Here is a 21,107-nt window from a genome sequence, read left to right on the forward strand (position 1 = left end):
ATCTAATCGTAATAGCAAAGTATTTTATGCAATATGCTGCATCAAGATAATCAGGAGAATGCCTTTTTATTTCTTACTTTCAGGGCTCTAACTATCATACTGATAGTATGATAGTTAGACATGTTGGGCCCTATATGCTCACTTTTCTAAGGTCAACAATCCTGCAGTAATCGTTTGAGGAAACAACCCACAACTCATTGCATTAAACATTTTTGGAATGATATACAAAGAATGGCAAGACCGCAAGCACAGATTTTAGTTGTCCTATGATGATGCCCCATTTTCAAGTTTTCATCCTGAAACTGAAAGTTTGCATTGTTGACCTTGGAAACAGCAGTTGAAAACACATCAACACAGGGTCCATGAAGTAGCTTTTCTTTGGCGTTTTAGTGCTCAGAAATCAAACTGCTTCAAATCTATGAAAGCTGGACAAACTATCTGCTTAGAAAGATTGCGTGATACGATTGAAAGGTCCAGAAGAGCTCCAGGGGTGTAGCCTGACACTGGCCTCTGATTGGAGAAATTTCTTGGGAGTTAAATAATAAATGAACATTGACAATCTGAACAATTAATGTCAAATTTAATTAACACAATTACCTTTAATCAAAACCATAACATCTGCTAATGTGAAATCAGTCAGAGTGCTTGTCTTCAAACTGGTTTAAAAACTGGTGGTGAACATTTTTTATCTCTGTGGCTCATTTGACAGAATGGGGGGGGAAAAAAATCAAGAAAGGAAGGCTTATAATTTATTTATTTACATACATACAAAATCCAAATAACTCACAAACATGTCTGTTTTGCTTTCTTTTTACACAGTTTGATTCTTAACACAAACAGACAGAAGGCAGTACATTTCTTATACAAATGCAAAAGAAAAATAAGGACAAATACCGTGAATTTGACAGAAACCCCTTAATCAGCTCTGTGTTCCCTCAATAAGGAGTTGAGAAAAGGAGATGACGAGACATTACAGCAATGGCTGACACACAGGCCAATGTATGGGGATTAAAACACTGAACTAAAAATGCTGCTTTCTCTGAACTGAGTGGTGGAAGGTGAGAGGTTAAAGGGGGGTGGAGGGAAACTAATCTCCACTGCAAGAGGCTTGACAGACAAGAAGTACAAAAACAATGATGAGCCATGATGGCTGGAGACCTATTTTTAATCTATCAGGTGCAGTTCTGCCTGTGACGTCAACCAACAAAAACCATTGACAGGACAGGTTGAGAAGAAAAAAAACAACACTGGAATCTCAGCATAATAAATTTACATTTCCGTATGGTGAAAATATGAAGAAAAAAAAAGACGATTAGAAATAAATGCCAGAAAAGTACTCTCCCATCACACAGTCACGGTTTGAAAACATTTGTAGTTCACACATTATTTTGACACAAAAGGTTTTTTTTGACACTTCTTTTCCTCAGTTTCTGCTGAGGACACTAACTCGACGGTCATTTTGTTCAGAGCAGATTGCTCTTCAAGATTCTGTGCAAACATTCAATGCATATCCATACAGTAAACATTTTTTATATATATATATCTCTATATCTCTATAGAACATGACTTTCCGCAAGTTATGGCAGTAGTCACACACACACACATTTTGTCCTGAAGACAAAATTAGACACAAGACAACTGCACTGCTTTTAACTTTTCAGATTTTTTTTTTTAAAGAACGCACAACACATTCCACTTAATTACCTTTATTCAGTCACTGTACGTGTTAAATATCACGTTATTTACAAACTGATCTATAAAGTCAAAAATCTGCTGAAAAGTGACTTTAATTTCCTGTAAATGTAGATGCACTTAGTAATTAAAAACCTCAGCCCTGAAGATTTGAAAAAATACAATAAGAAGGAGGCATCACTTGCATTTGTAAGTGATCAGAAAAATACAAGAAAAAAGGGGGCGTTGCTTGTAATTCATCTGTGATTCAGTCCACAAACTAAAGGATCAGGTGGGCTTTACGTAACATCTACAGAAACTTTGGATGAGACTGAATGATCAGTGGATCAGATCAAAGTTCTTACATCATGCCTTAGCACCAGTATCGCAGAGGAATAAATATCCCTGCATTAGGTCCAGTACTGATCTCTGTGCATGCTCCAAGGCCACTAGAACGTTCTCAAAAGAAACATTGCATACCTCATAAACAAGTGGACGTTGTGTGCAAAACCATCTAAAAATGAATACGTCACCAAGGATAAAAACTTTTTTTGTTTCCTCTCTCTCTCACACACACACACACACACACACACACACACACACACACAGGTATTTGAGAACGTAGTATAACTAAAAGCTGACCTTTGATCCATGTCAAAGGTCGGTCCTTGATCCCCCTCTCGTGCCAGTGACCCAGCCACAGATTACACAGTAAAAACGTACCAACAACTTAATCCCGGCTACAACGACAGATCCACAGCTGCAAGCTGGGAGGAAACATTTGGAGAACATGCTGCATTTATTTGGTTAAAAAGTAGCCTTTCCCAGGTGTTCAGATGACCGGCCACGGGTTGCTGTATTTCTGTTAAACTAGGGAACAATGAGTAAAAATACAAAACAAGCATCTACATGGCTCCATGATTTACCCACTGAACTCCGCTCCTCCCTGCTCCCCTCTAGATGTAGCAGCTCCCCAGTTCTTTAAGAAAATAAGTGCTTTCCTGCCCCATATCAGGAATAATTTTACCCATTTTAACTTGAATGATTTGCGAGAGGAAAAAGACTGAGACAGGCATGGGTGAGGTAACTGTGCTTAATCTAGCAGTTCCTGCTGTGAATGAAGTCGTCTAGGGAGGAAGGTTGGCAGTAAACTCAAAGACTTTGTGCGCAAGTTTGTTTCTTTCACCTGATATCCTTTCTCTCCCAGCGCACCTGTCCCAGACTTACAGGTGTGCAATGATAGTGTGTACTACAAGTGAAAATCAAATTCTGTAAGTTCACAAATGCTAAATGTGGAGCTTTTAACTTTTCACAAAACCTCCAGCACGCTGCTGCCTGCCTGCTATGTGATTATATGTCTACTTTTGCTCCCTCTCTTCTCACTGCGACTCCACCATCTGCCATGGCTGTCATTAAATGAGTGCATCTCAGTTTGTAGTGAGCCACAAGTGCCATTTTTGATAACACTTCGATAGACTTTGTGAACATCCCTAATTCTATTTTGCAGGCCTGACATTAGAGAGACACGAGACAGGAAAGCACTTAACAGTCCTGTACGTTTGTTCCAGGGTGGACGAAGGGAGCGAAGAAGAGAAGCTCAGTGGGGTGAGATTATGCCCCAGCTGCGTCTCATCCTTTGTGAGCCGCGTAGAGTGGAGGTAGGGGCGCCTGGACTCGGCTACAGGTTATGTGAAGACCAGGGGCCAGCCGGGTTGTGTCTGAGGTCAGAGTTGTCAGCACGACTCCTCCAGGGCATTGACAACCTGCTCCAGGATATCGGGGCAGTAGTCTGCAATCTGCTGCAGAACAGAGTTGGCGTACTCCTGCAACTCTCCGCTCTCCTTCTCACACACCTCCAGCTCACGCTCCAACTGAACGGAAAAAGCAAGAATTAGTTCCTTTTAACAGAGTTTCAATCCAGCAAAATCAGTATTCTGCATGTTTCAAAAAATAAAATACATATTTAGGAATGTTTGAAGTTAATAAATGGCTTCTTGAACATTGCACGTAGCTTAACTGATAACACCAGTGGGATTTCCTAATGTAAATAAAAACGATCTATTTATTAGTGATAGGTAGGCAGATTGGCAATCTGCATTTTGAGATAATCACACTCATAAGGCTGATAAACAAAAACTGTCTGGACACATCCACTCTGTTCTCTAAATATCGGCATCGGCCATTGAAAACCCATATGGGTCGACCACTACCATTTATTGTTCTCCCTTAAATCCACTGTCACTGATACAACTATAAACAAAAGGGATTCACCATGCTTAAACACATGATTGGAGAAAAAGCGCAGATATTGAAAATTTGAAAATGATTTGGATAGTGGGCTGCTTTCCTGTATAAACTACACTAAGCACAGTCCGATACTGAGAGCTGTTCTGTATGTGGGCTATAATACCTTTTCCTAAATGGATTATGTTAATAATATGTTAAACAATTGCACATCAATAAATATTTGCTGCTGGAAGGTGCAACTATTTGGGGCTTGTATTACTGCGCTGAAATTCTATTTTTTTATCTAATATTTTCTCTCTGTGCTTAATTTCAGTTGCCCTTGAATTGATTAAATTAAATCAATAATAAATTGTGTTTTTTAATGTTCTAATTAATTTCTTCACCTCTGTGTTTAAAAGGTGCTTCACAAATAATCTTGCCTTGCTTAAAAAAAAACAAACAAAAAACAGGCCTATGCATTTCAATTAAGAAGTTAACAGAACAGAAAATTTTTCTCACACATCTATAACGTTAGACAGGTGTGCCAGAGGGGGACGAGAAGGTCAAAAGTTGCAAAGAAACTCCCGCACACTGTCTCACTTGCAAAAATAAATTTATAAGCTAATGTTGTGGTACGTCCATTTGGTACCCAATTTATTTTTGCAAGTCAGAGTGTGCGGGAGTTTCTTTGCACATTAAGAAGTTAACCAAATGCTTATTTTTTCCATCACTGAATGTTTATTATTATATTATAATTTATTTATACCAATATACCTGGAATTTATATGCTCAAAAATATTTTCTTTATTTTATTATATTAGTTCCTCCACTACCTGTTCGACAGTCATCTTCTGGAGTTCCTCCTCCCAGTCTTCGGGGTCAACATTGTGATAGTGAGAGGGCGGCGTGAGCTGGCTGAGGATGCTGGGGTCCCGGTCATGGCAGAGGTCTGTCAGGTGGGCGATGTAGAGCTTGAGCTTACTGCGGTTCTGGGACAGGGCTAGAAGAGGGGGTATCATCTGCTGGGTGGGAAGAGATTGCGAGGCAGTGTGGGGAAAAGAAAAAGAAGAGAAAGAAGGGTGAGGGATACATATTATTAGAGGGAAAGGAGAAACCCCCCCACACACACACACACGTTTAAGTAGTAAGAGTTATGCTCCCGTTTTAATAGTTGAACATATCAAGATCCCACTTGCATGAAAAAAAATTTAAAAAGTTGCTTTTTCCCCTCCCATGAGAGAAAAACAAAACATTATCTGCATGCATGCTTATAAACCTATCAACATCTCTCATCATTAAGAGTATCTATGGATTTTTATTCACTTACGTGCAACTACACAGTGTCTTACTCAACCACAGATTACAAAAACGAACGTTTGTGTGGGTCAAAGTGTCGGAAGCTAATCATAAGCATCCGATCAGTGGCATGCAAAGCTAAGGTGCTTTTGTTTGAGGCGATGAGACTCAGCCAGGATCAAAATCGTCTCATCCTCTTAGCTTGTGCATGCAAAGACACACACACACACAAACACCATTGATCCCCATCCCAGAAACCACAGCAATAAATGAACAGTGTCAAAGCACAGGATGAGTTGTAAGATCTGCTCTCACAGAAAGACCAAGCAACGATGACAATGACCATCAACATTAAGGAAAGAGGAATACGCATATGACAAAAAGAAAACCACAATGACTGGAGGACGGGTAAACATGCCACAGAGCAACGATGAAGGAAGGTGCGACAGGTCTGGATCTTCACACGAGCTCACCCTTCTGATCAAAATGGCTGAGAGAGGGAGGGGGCAAAATGTTGGCTACGCCCAAATACCCTCCTCGTCATCCTGTTAGCCACAATGTAAGCCGATCGCAGCATTAGAAAGGAATATTTGGTTAGTGCATATTCAGTTAGAAAAGTTAAAGACAGACGAAAACTTCCATTTCAAAATGATGGGTTCCTTTAGATAGTAGGCATCAGTTCAGCCTTCTTTACAACATTACCTTGTTAACCAGTCAGTTGCAGAAATGTTAGAGAAGCTGTTGAGGATCACATTGAAACATGACTAATATTGAAAGCTACCTGATCTGGAGAGGGTTTGTGATTTGTTTGGTCAGGGGCAGTCCTCAGATGGTCATCCTCGTAATTGTCTGCCATCAGTTTCATTCTGTTCTGAGTCTGTAAATCAAAGATGGTAAGAATTAAAAACACTTGAGCGGGCTAGCGGTAAATATGTATTGTTATACTGCAGAGAATAATGCAGTTGAATGACATCACTTCTGACAAATTATATCCCACTATCCCTTAAACAGCAGTCACGTTCTGAAATCTACAGCATAACCAAACGTGTTTTTCTGGTTGTTTCATTAATAAAAATTACACCAAAAACAACATGTTACTGGCTAAAACAACCATGTACAGTGGGAAGAACAAGTATTTGATACACTGCTGATTTTGCAAGTTTTCCTGCTTACAAAGCATGTAGAGGTCTGTAATTTTTATCATAGGTACACTTCAACTGTGAGAGACGGAATCTAAAACAAAAATCCAGAAAATCTATTTTTAAATAATTAATTAGCATTTTATTGCATGACAATAAAATGTAAAATGGGACTTACTTATTTACTTTTTTATTTTTACAGAATTTTTATATTTTTATTGTTATTTTATATTAACACAAACAACTTTTTGCTGTTTTATTTCCTTATCTAATGAAATGTATGAAATTAATTGTCCTTTGGCAATTTTGTTGCTATACATCATGTATTCCCTGCCATGGATACCAGCAGCCCCCTTGCCCACCTGCTGTTTGAGCTGTTGCACCAATCTGTCCTTCTCACGCTTCAGCAGAGCCACCTCATCCTGGGTCTTCTTCTTCTTAGAGGAGGACAACTCCAGTAGGGCAATGTTAGCGTCCTTCTCACTGATAGCAGCCAACAGCGCCTCCTGCCTGTTAGGTTGGGATGAAACAACATGGCATTTAACCACACAGGTTAATAGCTCAATTATCATTTATAATTCATTGTGCAAAATCATCCTGCCAGCTGCGGAAGGCCAGACTTGGATGACATTTCACAAAATGAAGGAAGCAATAAATACTCCACAGTCTCCTCCACCCTGTGGAGTGTGCACATGTGTCTTACTTCATCTCCAGCACCTCCTCCAGGTGTTTCCTGCGCTCAGCTCGCAGGGTTGAGAGGTGTGCCTCTTTCTCACCCAGAGACTGCTGGGTGGAGGCCAGCTTGGCCCTCATGGACTCCAGCTCCTGCTTCACCTTCTCCATGGCCCCGAGCAGCTCCTCCATCTGGGAACACACACACACACACACACACACACACACACAGACATAACATTTATGAATAGAGTAAAACAGATTACCTAAATCCGTCAGTGAAAGCACAGGACTTTTGCTCTAATAAGAGACAGGGGCAGCAGAATTCATGTGGGCTTTCGGGAATATCTAGGGTTCAACTGTAACACAGGTACCATCAAACTACAGCACTAAATTTCATTTACCCGTTATTTATTTAAAAGGGCACAAGAGCACCAAGGTTAATTACAATTGACTGACCATTTGGGGGTTTATCAACCCTTTTATTAAATTTTTTTGGCTATGAGCCAACCATTTAATCAACATTGCTTTGTTTTATTAGCAAACAGCAGGTAAACAAAATAACATAAAAATACATGGGCTGGAAACAGCAACACCTTACAAAATAACGCAATCCAACAACATCAAACATTGATGTCCCCAAAAATGATCAAACTTCACAACGAATTTATTGCAGGACTGTCGTATGGGATTGCATGAAGTGTAGAGGTGTTGCTGTTATTGCGTCCACCCCTGTAAGTTCTCACTGATGGAGGTCACACATACTGGGCTCATACCTTAGACCACTTAAAGTGGGCGAGGTTGGACTCATGCATTGGTTTGAGTGAGTGCTTCTGAGAGGCAGAGTGTACCAGAGAAAAAACAGGAGAAAAACAACAAGCAAAGATAAAAGAACTGAGAAAGAGACTGAGGCCAGAGGAGAGGAAGGAGGTGAAGAATGGATGAGAAACACCACAATGGCAGCAAAAATGAGTGATCCTGTGTCTTGATTAATGTTGTGGGTGTGCTTTTTTGGGGGGGTGGGGGGGTGTACCTGTTTCTCCTGGAGTGACCTGGCAGCCTCCTCCTGCGCCAATACCATCTCTCGCTCAGCAGTAATCTGAACGCTCTCTCTCAGGGCCTCCTCCAGCTCCTCTATGCGCTCTGACTTTTGACGCAGGGAGTCCTTCAGAACAGGAGTAGGAAGAGCTCAAATGCATGGTTTGTTGGAAACTGATCTAGTAAGCCACTGCTAGCAAATGTGAACTCAGCTCTTATGCAAGGTTCATACATTCCAAGCGAACCGCGCACCTGCCTCACCTTCACCTGCTGGGAGTTCTCGGACATGTTGTCCTCCCTCTTCCTGGCCTCCTCCATGAGTCGAGCATTCCTGCTCTTCTCCACCTGCTCTTTGTGCTTCAGAGACGCTACCTTCTTCGACTGGTCCTTCATCTGCCTACAGGGGCACCATGGGATATGTGGGAGAAGTTACATGTTATGTATAAGTTGTGTATGTAATGTGTCATTCCATTTGACAAGAAATGGTTAATTGGGGGACAAGTGCAAATATGTATGTATGTATGTATGTATGTATGTAAGTGCAAAACAACTCTGCACCAAATAAATTTGGGTCCGATTTCAGTTTCATTATAACCGAGCACAGCAAGCATATTCCAATATAACACTGCATTTTCACACATTAAGCTTACATGTGTATGACACAGTTTTATACAAATATAAATATGCCCTCTAGTAGACACTTCAGGTCAATCAAATCACGAACAAACAGACTTAAAAACAGCTTCTACCCCAGAGCCATACGAGAACTGAATGCTGCCAACACTGATACTGACTGTTTGGGAACAGTTGCACTACCTGTACATAGGGCCACTGCAATTCAGCAAATGTGCAATATCTTGGCTGCTAACAATAAGTTATGGTACTGTATCGTTTTGTAACTTTTTTTTAGCTCAAAGTTTTTAGATTTTTAATTTTGTTTGTTTTATTTGTTATGTGAGGCAGCACAGTAAGGATGGCACTCAATTTTGTTGTACAACTCCAATAAAGGAATTTGAATCAGAATATTGCTGCATCGATGATCATCCATGTGGAATGTTTTTAAGTCAGTTTTACCTGTAGCCAATTGATCACTGTTCTTAAGCAAATAGTGTCAGGCAGCAACTAACAGGCATTTTCACATCAAATGTGGACACAAAGAGTTACCATTTTTAAACACAGAAATGGCAGTTACAACCATAGCTTTACAGACGTGCTTTGGTAAGATTGTGACAGCTCTGCAATCAATCTCAGATTTGACTCGGGGGAGATAAGACAGAACAATAAGGCGAGTGAGAAAAGATGAACATGAACAGAAAGAAGTATGAGGAAAGACGAGGAGTTCAATATGTCAGGACGAGGCAATTGCTTGAGGCACCGTACGCTATGGAGAGTTAAGAGGTGGAGAGAAACATGGGAGAGAAATGTGAGAAGAGGTCAGGGGAGAGAGAAAAAGAGCAAATACTAACCTGGAGGCCAAACTGGTGGGTTGAGAGATTTCCGGTGTAAAGACAAGAAAGCAGTAAAGAGAAAAACAGACTCAGACCAGGAACATGAGTTAATATTGAAAAAAAAGAGAAAGGAGGAGGAGGGAATCTCATACACATCAGCTCTAACATATTGTGGTTCTTGAACTCTGGTGTCACAACGTCACCGCATGACCCCTATATGCCAGCTACTGTGGCCGTACCTACCAACTTTATAACAGGTCTTCTAACAACATTTACCACAGCTTTCAAAGTAATACCTCTAAGATACCAAATGGCAGATGGCCAAATTACACTAAAATCCACCATTTAATGTGCTTGGAGCAACATTCTCCAGAGTGACATGACGTCATTAAAGGAACATTTGCATCAGTTATGAAGAGTCCAAGCTAGAAGGATGAAAACAGATAGGCAGCTAGAGTGTATTTACTGCTAACACAAAAACAGGATGTAAAAAACTCAATCATTCAAAAAAAATCTATACATTGTGGATATTAAAGACACTAAGTATTCCAGGGCTGGCTGTCAGAAACTACCTGCATGTAAACCTGACAAACATTAGTGACAAGGGCAAAGCGTAAACACATGGTGCAGAGTCGCCAACACGCATGTTTCCACCCACCTCTCCAGCTCACTGATCTTTTTGTCCTTGTCATTCTTCTCATTCTCCATTTCCCGAAGGATCTCCAGCAGGCGGTCCACCTCAGCCTGGGCCTTCCCAGAATCCTCTTTGTGGCGAGCCACTTCCTGCTCGAGGTTCTTAATGCGCTCGGCCAGCTCAGTGTTGGCCTGAGCCTCCAGGGCTGCATTTTGAGCCTGACAAAGGACAGGATGCCATTTAGACAGCAGTAATATTTACTTCCATGTCCGCAGGTGGAGTTTAGATAAGAGAACATTTTTTTTTAAAAAGTGGCAGACTAGGTCAAAATAACATAAAGTAAACATTTTGTAGCGCCACATCAAGCTGAGCCAACACATAAGCTGCCAGATTTCTTTATTTGAAAATCTCACTCTCTTAAGCTGGTTCTCCACTTTGAGGCACTCCTCTCTCTTCTGCTCCAGGGCGATCTCCAGACTCTTGAGTTTGGAGTCTTTTTTCAGCCCTGAGGAGGCCAGGGATGATGCATGCTCCTTCAGGTCCAGCAGGGAGGTCTGCACATATAGATAAAGTATAGATGAACCTGTTGCCACTTATCAAACTAACAGAGCATGAGACTGAGGAGACTGAAAATACATTAGATCTATACAGGCGTGCATGATTCATTGCAAAGTGAGACTAATGGAAAATAACCTGATGCTGTTTCTGACAGTAATGTTTCACTGTATTAATAGAACCACAGTGAATGAGTGTTTGCCTGTGTTTGTGTGAGCTTGTGTTCCTGCATCCATTTCTCACCTCTCTGTCTGACAGGTCTCCCTGCAGTAAGCTCAGTCTCTCTTTCAACTCTTTCAGTTCCTTCTTGTTACACTCGAGCTCCTCTGTCTTCTCCCTGTCGTCTCGATCTCGCTGCTCCTTTAGACGCTCAATGATGCGCTCCTAGGAGGAGGGAGAGAAAACGATCACACATGCTAACCCCCCGCAAACATAACCAACTAAAACATATACATCGCCCCAAATGAACATGCAAAAATAGATACAATCAAGTAACTTTGTATGTGCAGAAGTAAATAAACCTTTTCTGCAAGAGACTCCTCCAGTGTGGTGAGAGCAGTGTCAGTGTTGGAAGTGTCTGCCTGCAAAGACTTTACTCTCTCCTTCAGGCTGCTCATCTGCTTCTCCTTGTCCCTCAGCTGCTCCTGCAGGTTCTCAATCTGGAGAGCAAACAAAAGCAACCATCAGTCAAAATGAGCCAACCAACCACAGGAGGCACATTATAACACGAGAAGTGCATTTTTGTGGTCATTTCAGACATCAGCTTCAAACAGCTCTTAGTCCAAATCACCTTCTTCTGCAGCACATTAACTTTGCGCTCCTTAACCTCCAGCATGTCCTTGAGGTCGTGGATCTCCCCGTTGAGTGTGCCCTTCTCTTCTGACATTTCTTGTATCTGCTTGCTCTTCTTATTCAGAGTTGCCTCCTTCTCTTCCAAGCGCAGGCGCAATGCATCCACCTGGCCAGGAAAAAGATAGACATCTTGCCACCAGCACTGTGCCATGCTCACAAGTTTAAAATAAAGTGGTCAAAAGCAAAGAAAACAACAAAGCTTCCTCAACATATGGTGCTTCTGTTTGTAGCACTATCCCCTCACTACCTAACATATGTACCCTTAAAGTGCCCTTGCTGGTGAACATTGAGTATAAAGATATGTATCTGTTGCACCTCTGTCTGTAAGATGGCAGCTCGCTGCTCCTTAGCAGTGAGGGACTCCTTGAGGACTTCAATGTGCTGCTTGCTGTCTGAGAACTGATTAGTGAGCGTTTCCAGCTTGGTCTGCAAACCAAGCAGCTCAGTGTCCTTCCTGGAGAGGTCTTGCTTCACCTGCTCCATCTGAAAAGGATGAGACAAAGGGGAAAAGAAAGAGGGAGGGATGGACAGTAAACTTAGCAAATTAAAGCTTCTAGTAAATTCAACATTGACATCTGCCGAGGAAAACTAAACTCCATATCATGTTGTCCCACACCTTGTTCTTCATGAACTTGGTGTGGCTGCGGTAGACCTCCATCTGCTTCATCTCCTCCTGACGCTCCTCGCAGCTAAGAAGTCCATTGGATTTCAGCATCAGCAGCTCCTCCTCCATGTCTCTCAGGCTCCGGTCCATTGAATTGATTTTTGCATCCTGCAGGTTGATGAGGATGATTTATTCATGTAGCATTTGCACATGTGTGACCAAACACACCACAAACATACTCAACATACTTCTTTATTTAAATCCTCACCTTCATGTCGATAACAGTCTGTAGAGCCTTTGTTTTGGTGGACTCAGGGGTCCCCTCGTAGCGGCGGTGCAGTTCCTGCTGGGCCAGATGATGTTGCATGTATGTATGTATAAAATATTTATGTGCAGTTTCATATCAAAATTCAAATGTGATAAAACAACATAACTAGGCCAGTGAAAGGTAATGTTATATCGCCTGTGGTTGGCCTGAGCCTTACCTCTCTTAGCGCAGTAATCTCTCTGTCTCTCTGGTCCAGTAAACTCTCAAGGTGATGCCGGTGCATCTCTGCATCAGCCAGTCTTCTGGTCCGCTCCTGGTCCTCCTCTGATGCCTTGGCAGACGGCCCTAAGACAGAATACAGAACAACTTTGTTATCATTATGAAGAAGGTAGAAAGACATTGATGTAGTCAAAAGTCTTTTTAACAGTCAACCTGAGCATCATCAGCCATGTCGTTTATGCACAGACACAGGAGCAGAGACTTTGTTTTATGCTTAAGACAAAAGCTCATCTGTTCAGCAGGGATATCTATAAGCTTTCACAACTCTACACCCAACATGAAACATAAATAACCAAATAGCTAACACCAATTAACTTTTATTTAAAGTTATCAAAAGTTTTAGTTTCCTGGTTTGTCAAATGTAATATCTCTGATATTATGTGCCTCCTTGACCACAACATGAAATTATTTTGGGAGACACCTATGCAAAAGGTCTTTGCATGAAGCCTTTGGTTATCCCTAGCCTCAGAAGCATATTTTGGTTTAAAGCAAGCATCGTGGTTTGTTTATGGAGCAAACGAACCCATACTTGGCCAAAGGGACAGAGAACTCGGGTGAAGCTCAGGGGGGAACAAGCAAGCGGTAACATCACAGCTTTTAGCGATAGCCTGAGACCAAAACCCAAAAGGTTTGTGGGAGAAACATATTGACTTTGTGTTTCTGTCCCTAAGAAAACCAGCCATCTATTTGAAATACTGTTTTGTTAAAGAACCTGTTGGCCAATAGAAGAACTGCTCTGTAGCACAGTCTTGCATTGGCTTCAACATTCAGCCAATACGTTCACCACTTGTAAGCAGTCAAGTCTCCACTGATACTTCATAAAGGATAAATTAGTTGTAAGCTTGGTGCCGTGCTATTCTACTGAAGCCCATACCTACCTTTGCTTTGCAGCATCTCCAGAAGTTTCTTGATGGACTCGTCCCTGGCCCCTAGGGTTTGCTTCTGTGTGTCAATCCTCAGCTCCATCTCCTCCAGGGTCTTTCTAAGGAGGAAGAGCTCTTTGGCCTGCCTCTCATGCTCAGCCTGTAGCCGCCGGTAGTTCTCCTCCGTAGGTTCAGACGTCAGGGCCAAGTCTCGCCCTTGGCTGGCGGGGTCTTGCTGGAGCAGCTGGTTCAGGTCCCTCTGAATCCTCAGCTCATCCTGAAGAGCCTGAACAGTCATCTGCAGATGCTACAGACAAATAAGAGGCAAATATTTGTTTTCATCCATTCTTTTTTCAGTTTGTTTGCCTTTACTTTACTTTATAACAAAATTATTTAAAACAGGGGCAGATGAGGTGAAGGCAAATTTATTTATTAAATTAATACGGGCGCTGCTTTATGGCATTGGATCATGGCAGAATATTGTGTTACAGACAGTAAAAAAAAAAAAAAAAAAATCACAAAAAATAATCGAATCATGATTGAAAATGCAGCAATGCCCTGACAAATGCACCTCCAACAGCAAGACTTTGTGGACAGTGTTACATTTCATGCCCAGAGAAATACAAGTCGTGAAACACAATCAGCCTAGTATAGGATTGCATTGTTTGTGGCATCTGACGCCACAGTCACTTGGCAAGAGCTGCTGTGAGACAGTAACACAAGGCTTTGTTACTCTCTGGTCTGAACCAGCTGTGAGCATTTTCAGACGACAGAACAAAAGAGAGAAGTCAGTGTGCCTTCGTTTTTCTCTGGCCTCCTCCTCCTCCAGCCCCCTCCCTCATCATTCTCTCCTTGTCCCTCCCCCAGCACACACTATTCATCTACCTTCGTCTGCCCTCGCCCTATCTCTTCCCTCACCTCTACTCTCACCAACCCTCCCTTTCCATCACACTCTCCACCCCGCGTGACTAAGGCTGACTCACTGCTGTGACCACGCCAATCCACCCTGCAACATACACACCGGCAGATACATGCGCGCACACGCACAGACCCCTTCTCCCTTCCTCAGCCCCCGTATTCTCACTTTCTCTGCCTGGAGAGATAACAGTGAGGCGTTTGAGAGAGCACGGCAAACAGGCGATGTGATGCACAAACTAAGATGATCCAAGTAATAAGTCACAACTCCTAACACAGTGCACACAGAACCAAACCTACCTACCTTTTTGAATCTCCTTGTTATTATTAAAACCTGCTCCACCAGCATTAATACTACTGTTGATGAAAAAAAAAAAACCCTATGATCAATATAAAGTTTTTATGTGGCAAGGAAATCTGGCCAGAAATAACTGATGATTATTATTAGTGTCTGACCTTTCTCTAAAATGGGAAAAGGAAGATGACAGCCATTTCACACTATTATAGACTTGGTAATAGCAGTCACTTATTACAAAAAAAACGAGAGGCATAAAAGCCTTGTAGTGGAGATTTTGGTAAAGCTGTGGCTGGCACAAATAACAACGTAGCAAGCACTACGAAACTCATCCAAAATGACACTTATAAACATACAGACGTATGCACTGTCAGCAGGACCCACATTCAATAAGGGCTTGGAGTTTAACTGAAGCTGTAATTAGCCAAATGCCTGTGTGTATGTGTGTGTGTGTGTGTGTGTGTGTGTGTGTGTGTCGGTGCTTTCTGTTGCATGTGTGCCAGCATGGGAGGTGGAGGCTCACATATGAAAGCAGACATCTTTAAATTACAGCACCCACTGATTAGTACTGCGCTAGTCGGGCATTACTGGGAATTAGTCCACAGTGTGATCGTGTGACTCAGCAGGAGTGAAAACAGCTAATTATACAGATCTCCCCATCTATTAAGACTCACAGTGAAACAAAGACTTTTTCTCTTAATTAATTCCCAACAAAATAAAGTAGGTTTTAAAAACAGACCATGTGACTATATTTATTCACTTCCTGTTATTAAATACATATGTTGAACATGCATGTATACGCGTGAGCAGGCGGACACAGACTGCTAAACAAAGAACTGGCGTCAGATTTTTTGCAAAGCCAATGTCTCTATACTTTAGATCCAGAGCCAAGGAAGAGAAAAACAAGCGGAAATGGACACAGAAGTAGTAAAAGGGAATTGAAGCACATAAAAATGCTGGGTTTCCACAGCTAAAATCAAGAAATCAAGCGGTGTGAGAATTTTCACACCTTGTTTAAAAAAAAGCTGTAACTTGATAAAACCATGTAATTGAACATATTTAAAAGGTCATATACTACATGAAGACGTTCTCAGTCTCGTAAATGTAGTTTCTACCATCTAAACCTAGTCTGCTCTCAGTGCTTGGATTTATGTTGAATGATTTGTTTTCAATCCACGAGAAAGATATGACAAATGTGATGAAAGTGAATTCTGCAGTTTTTGGTATACCTCAATGTACCACATCTGTGTGTCCAAAACACATGATACACCAAAAGAGAACAATAAGTTCAATGTTCTTGAACCAAATGCTAAATCATAAGTGCAACAGCTCCTTTTGGTTCCAGTTGCCATTACCTGTAACTGCATTTGTAAGTTTGTTTCTTATTTTCTGCAGTGGTTAAATTGCTATTCATATACGCAGTTTGAAAATGCGTCCACATTTCCACAATTTTATCTTACTCACCAAATCCAGCAATTTCTAAAACATACAGAAATGCTAATGCGGCCATTAGATTTATGGCCTCTTTCATCTATTATGCATGAGCATATAGCTGCATATAAGAGGATTAACTAGATGTTAGAAAACTGCCTCTAACCTATGCTGAGAGGAAAGACAGAGAAACACACTTTTACAAAAGCTGACACACTGGGTGAGAACTGAGTGGAAAAACATCTATTCAAATAAATAAAAAGGGAACATTCACCTGTGCTTCATCTTGAATCACACGGTATTGCTCCTTCCAGACTGTGATCTTAGAAACCTCATCTTTCCTGAGAGCTCGCTCCTTTTTTAATTCTGGGCTCCAGAAGGTCTTGATAGAATTCATGGAGGAACTGAGCTTGCTCTCCTTAACTTCCACTTCTCGCCGCAGCATTTCATTCTCACGCAGAACCTGAGGGAAAAAAAAAAAATAGTAGCACATAAATGCTGCATTTGTGGTTTGTCGAACAAAGCAAGTCAACATCTTATCGAAAATTCCATCGCCTTTGATAGAGAAAATCTGTAAACTAGGAGAGAAATTAGCAAAATACCTCTTTCAGCTGGGCCTGCAGATCCAGTATGGTGTTGTCTCTGGCCTGCCTTAGAGAATGGGGCACAGTGGAGGCCATGTGGTGGTCCCCAAATGCTAGAGCATCACCTGCCATCATGCCTGCTGGCAGCACAGCATTGGCGGGCACTGTGGTGGAGATGTTGGGGGTGCTGGCAGCAACAACGCCACTGCTGCTGCCCCTTGAACCATATGTCACCCTCTGTCTCCCCATGGTCGTCACTGTCCCACCACTTTTGGGGATGTGGTCACCTGTCATGGCAACCTCATTGTCACTCAGGTACATTGGTCCTGAGGTGGCATACGCAGCGTTGAGGGACTGGATGTTCTCCATGGAAAGCGTCTTGCCTCCTGCTCCTCCAGGACCCCCTCCACTGCCTCCAGTGCTGTTAGTGCGACGGTGTCCCATCCGAGGAGAACGGGGAAGGCGAGGGGAACGGCCAGATCCCTGATTGCCAGTAGTACCTCCATCTCTTCCTCCACTATGGTTGGCATCCCCTCTGCCAACAGAGCGGGCACTACCGTACATCTTCTGCTAAATAGTAGAACGAAGCTGACAGCAAAACTCAAGTTTCAACCTCAAATATCTGTATATATTCTTGCTGATTTTGTGGTTGTGACTTTCAACAATTGTGAGAATATGTGGTGGTGATGATGATGATTCAACAGGAGACACAAACCTATGATACAATAGGTCTGATACGCCCCACTTTCCTCTTCCAACAGGAGCTACCCACAGTTACAGATTATTATGACGCCAACCTGCAAAGAAAACACAGTCGTTCCCTATAAATTGCATAGCAATAGCATACCTATAGTGTTTTATTAGTCAACAAGATAACTGAATGTATGCAAAATTGACAAAAGTAGTATCAAAAACCAACAGAATCAGCTTCATACTCTGGACAGCCAGTATCAATGTATGGTTTTTACCATGCAGTCTATAGGGTCCACGGGGAGGTCATTAAAGCAGGTTATATCCATCTCAAGCAAACAAAATGTGGGATAGTACATTTAATGTTCATTTCACATTTGTCACAGTGACAGTGAGTAAGGATGTCTGTACTTAACTGGATTCCCTTATGCAGTACATACAGTTATGTAACTGTATAAAAGTCATGACTAAGAACAAAAATCTTCTCATACCAGGACCCTCAGAACAAAGTCCTTGCTATTTAACGATTAACTTGAGGACACAGATGTGGAACGGTTTGGGAGCCACTGATTTTAGGTTTATCCTTAACAAAAGGTTCAGTTGTTACACCGTAACGGTATAACTGTTGGTAAGTCATAACCTTTCTGTGCGCCTTGTCGGACAATTTGACCCACAATTCTGGTGTCTAACCAGCAAGAGTTGGACTTCAAGCGGCTTTGTGGTCGGGAAATGTGTCCGACTAGTCTGGTTTGTGCTCTGTTTTTATATTTTCTTTCTAACATTTTCCACAACAGCCATTTAACTGGGCAGTCTGCGTGGCCTTGCTAGCAGCTAACGTTACGTTAACATACCGGCTAACAGTTGAGGCTGACATTTTCTAGCTTTTGACTACGTGTTATCTCTAAATTGTTGTCGTTTGCTTGAGACATGTGTAGACTGGTTTGCAGATTTTATAATCGGCGGGATAAATCTTGAACCTTTTGAATCTTTTCCCCCTAATGTGCTGACGCTATGGATTAAAACTAGCAAAGGGGGGGGGGAAAGGGGATTGTCCATGGTGGACATTGTAAAGGAAAAAATCTTCCTGCTTGTAAATGTAATGGACAAAATAAAATAATAATCTGCCATATACATAGCTACATATCTGACGTGAAAGGTTCATTAGATGCGGTGTCAAAATGTGTCACATTAAGCAAGAATTAAAGCATTTTGCACAATCCTAACGACACCGTAACTAACGTTCCAGGGTCTGCTTTGGAGACACCCACATCAAACCATATCAATTTTCCTCCACCTCAAACTGAAAGGCTTTTCGTTTTAAACTACGGGTTTCTTCATTCAGAGGTTTGCATACCTAGCTAAAACATCAAATGCAAATACGTTTAACGTTAGCTCGCCGTGACATATGGTGTCTAACGTTAGTCCATCCAATTTATGTGGTCAAGTAAAACCTCTAATTTTCTCTCTCGCTAACACAATAGCCAGTGGTGAAAACCTCTCCAAACAAACTACCTTTCTCGTTGTCCGGTGGAGCTCAAATCGGTGCCATAACTGAATCCTCTGTCAGATGGAAATCGGCTGCAAAAACCGTCATTTTATGTTAATTACTCGATAGAGGTCCACACGGTTTTTCCCATCTTTTTCGCCAGCAGTACCAGCGGCTCAGGAGAGCCAGGGCGCCTCAGTGACGTCAAGCCTCCTGTGCGCGTTCACGACAGTCTTCTTCGCCACGGTTGAATTTTAAACGCGCGGTCACGAGCTTAGGTTGGGGAGATAGTAGACAGAAATCAAACCTACCAACCAACACTGTAACAAAAAAAAAGAAAGTAAAACATAGCTTTGAATAAATGTGATGGGATGTGTAAAAGGCCAAACTCTGGAGTGTTTCGAAATTCAGTAAGCGGGCACCGGTGGATGATAGTTTACAACAATTTTAAATATCCTCCTCTGATGTTAACAATGAAATATTAATTCGACTTTGTGAATATACTGTCTTCAGCAGTGAGCTTTTCATTATGTGTGAAATAGTATTAAAAGATACATTATAGCATGTTTAGTCAACAAATACCAGCAGGGGGCAGTGCTTACTTGGAAAACTGTATCTCTAAAATGGTTGCTGCAAACAATAAAATTCCCTACAAAATGTAATAAACAAAATTGATTGATGCATAATAGTATGCCGAGGTAATATATTAGCCACTTATTATGACAGAATAAAATGTCTATTTTTCCCCCTAGTCATTTTTAGCGTGAAAGAAATTTGATCAAGAACAGCAGACCTCTAGGTTTATTAAGAATTTATCCATATGTTATGATATGTAACAAATATATTATATAAAAAATATTTACCAATTAAAATAAGTTTCCAATTTTCAATTTTTACAACAAACGTGCTGTAAAACAGTAAAAATCGAAGGCACTATCAAAAATCATAAATAAATAGGCCACAATATAATAAAACATGGCAAAGGCAGACTGAATACATTGTTTATTAAAAATCTTATAATTGGTTATTTTTGAGAGTATATCGAATATGTAAAATCTTGCAGAAGGTAAACAGGTATATTCTTCTGAAAAAAAAGTCATTTGTGAATGAAAACATTCCCATTACAGTATAATTATTTTTGGGCTCTTTACATTCAAAATCAACTGTACTCACATTTTTGGGAAACAGCTTTAACTTATGTTAACAACGTTGTGAAATGACACCTAAAATCTGACCAAAATGTTGCAGTAAGATTACAAAAAATCAAAGAGAAGAGAAAATGTAATTGATTAGCAACATTAGTGAAGCATCTAACAAAAACATAAGTTGAGTACTGCATGTTATGCAGTATTTATTCAAACACTTTAGTCTAATAATTATAATATAAGCTATTTTTTATTGTAAAGGACACGTTTTATCCCAACTACTAATTACATTAACATATGAGAGATCTTTCTCTTAATTTCGAGTATGCTTATCATAATAGCATTTAGAAAAACTGATATTTGACACAACCTATAAATGGTTTGTGGTTTAAATTCATATGGACCTTGACTGAGGGTATACATAAATCCATTGTAATAAGAAAATCAGATAAAAAAATCGACGTTGCCATGAAGGCGATCCAAAGTGATATGTGTATTATGGTTATGATGTCATTCTTCGCTGGCGCAGGCGCTTTCGAAAAAAACCCGTTTCTTCGTCAATATGTGAGAATGTAGCAACTGCGCTGCGTGTTTGTCAGTGAGCCCACACATCGCAACTTTGATATTCACTAATTGGGTAATTAATCTGCCGGACACTTAGGGATAATGTACGCGTATTTCCATCTATATATATGCGAATAAGGATTAACAGTGTGGGGACAATTTCAACGCTGATGAACCTTCAGTTGTGTTGTGGATCCGATTTCGAGGTAGGTCGATTTATGCCAAACAGTGCCGCTCTACGGTCGCTACTTTGTGAAGAAGGGAGCTATGTTGCTAACTGTTAGCGCAACCGGGCTCACCAACGAGCAGCAGCAGCAGCAGCTAGCGTCATGTTATCAAGTAGAAACAAACGTTATATACAGTGTGCAATGATCGTCGTGTGAATCTAAAGTTAGTACTACTAATAAACGAAGATTTAGTGTTATTAACGCTGCAGATAAGGTTAAATTGAA

The 21,107-nt window shown here is 41.2% G+C and overlaps 3 protein-coding genes across 14 annotated transcripts in view; 1 reads left to right on the forward strand and 2 right to left on the reverse strand.

Moving 5' to 3' along the window:
- Nucleotides 1–21,107, reverse strand: part of LOC123961427 (zona pellucida sperm-binding protein 3-like) — a gene marked incomplete in the record, with an annotated part of 791,580 nt that overhangs the window by 460,912 nt on the left and 309,561 nt on the right.
- erc1a (ELKS/RAB6-interacting/CAST family member 1a) lies at nucleotides 737–19,173 on the reverse strand. Of its 8 annotated transcripts, none has more exons than XM_046036808.1 (21): nucleotides 18,973–19,173; nucleotides 17,486–17,567; nucleotides 16,789–17,337; nucleotides 16,461–16,649; nucleotides 13,561–13,852; nucleotides 12,621–12,748; nucleotides 12,404–12,481; nucleotides 12,148–12,303; nucleotides 11,847–12,014; nucleotides 11,470–11,637; nucleotides 11,201–11,338; nucleotides 10,923–11,063; nucleotides 10,538–10,678; nucleotides 10,149–10,342; nucleotides 8,295–8,439; nucleotides 8,038–8,169; nucleotides 7,036–7,196; nucleotides 6,695–6,842; nucleotides 5,975–6,070; nucleotides 4,731–4,919; nucleotides 737–3,542 (listed from the first exon to the last, which is right to left on the reverse strand). In XM_046036808.1, the coding sequence occupies exons 3-21, from the start codon at nucleotides 17,332–17,334 to the stop codon at nucleotides 3,405–3,407; spliced, it is 3,348 nt and encodes a 1,115-aa protein (XP_045892764.1). In that variant the 5' UTR covers nucleotides 17,335–17,337; nucleotides 17,486–17,567; nucleotides 18,973–19,173; the 3' UTR covers nucleotides 737–3,404. The 8 variants fall into 8 exon arrangements, with proteins under 8 accessions (XP_045892764.1, XP_045892763.1, XP_045892762.1 ...); XM_046036807.1 differs by having other exon boundaries at nucleotides 16,789–17,340; XM_046036806.1 differs by having other exon boundaries at nucleotides 16,789–17,358.
- LOC123961414 (serine/threonine-protein kinase WNK1-like) overlaps nucleotides 18,080–21,107 on the forward strand; it is a 36,515-nt gene continuing 33,487 nt past the window's right edge. For 3 of the 5 annotated variants that reach the window (XM_046036787.1, XM_046036794.1, XM_046036791.1), the window contains exon 1: nucleotides 20,655–20,861. The gene's annotated coding sequence lies outside the window, so the exon portion shown is untranslated. Of the gene's footprint in view, nucleotides 18,208–20,654; nucleotides 20,862–20,948; nucleotides 21,046–21,107 lie in introns of those variants that run through there. The other 2 variants (XM_046036792.1, XM_046036793.1) reach the window with 2 other exon arrangements.

This window comes from Micropterus dolomieu, linkage group LG22, assembly GCF_021292245.1.
Source record: "Micropterus dolomieu isolate WLL.071019.BEF.003 ecotype Adirondacks linkage group LG22, ASM2129224v1, whole genome shotgun sequence".
Lineage (NCBI taxonomy): Eukaryota > Metazoa > Chordata > Actinopteri > Centrarchiformes > Centrarchidae > Micropterus > Micropterus dolomieu.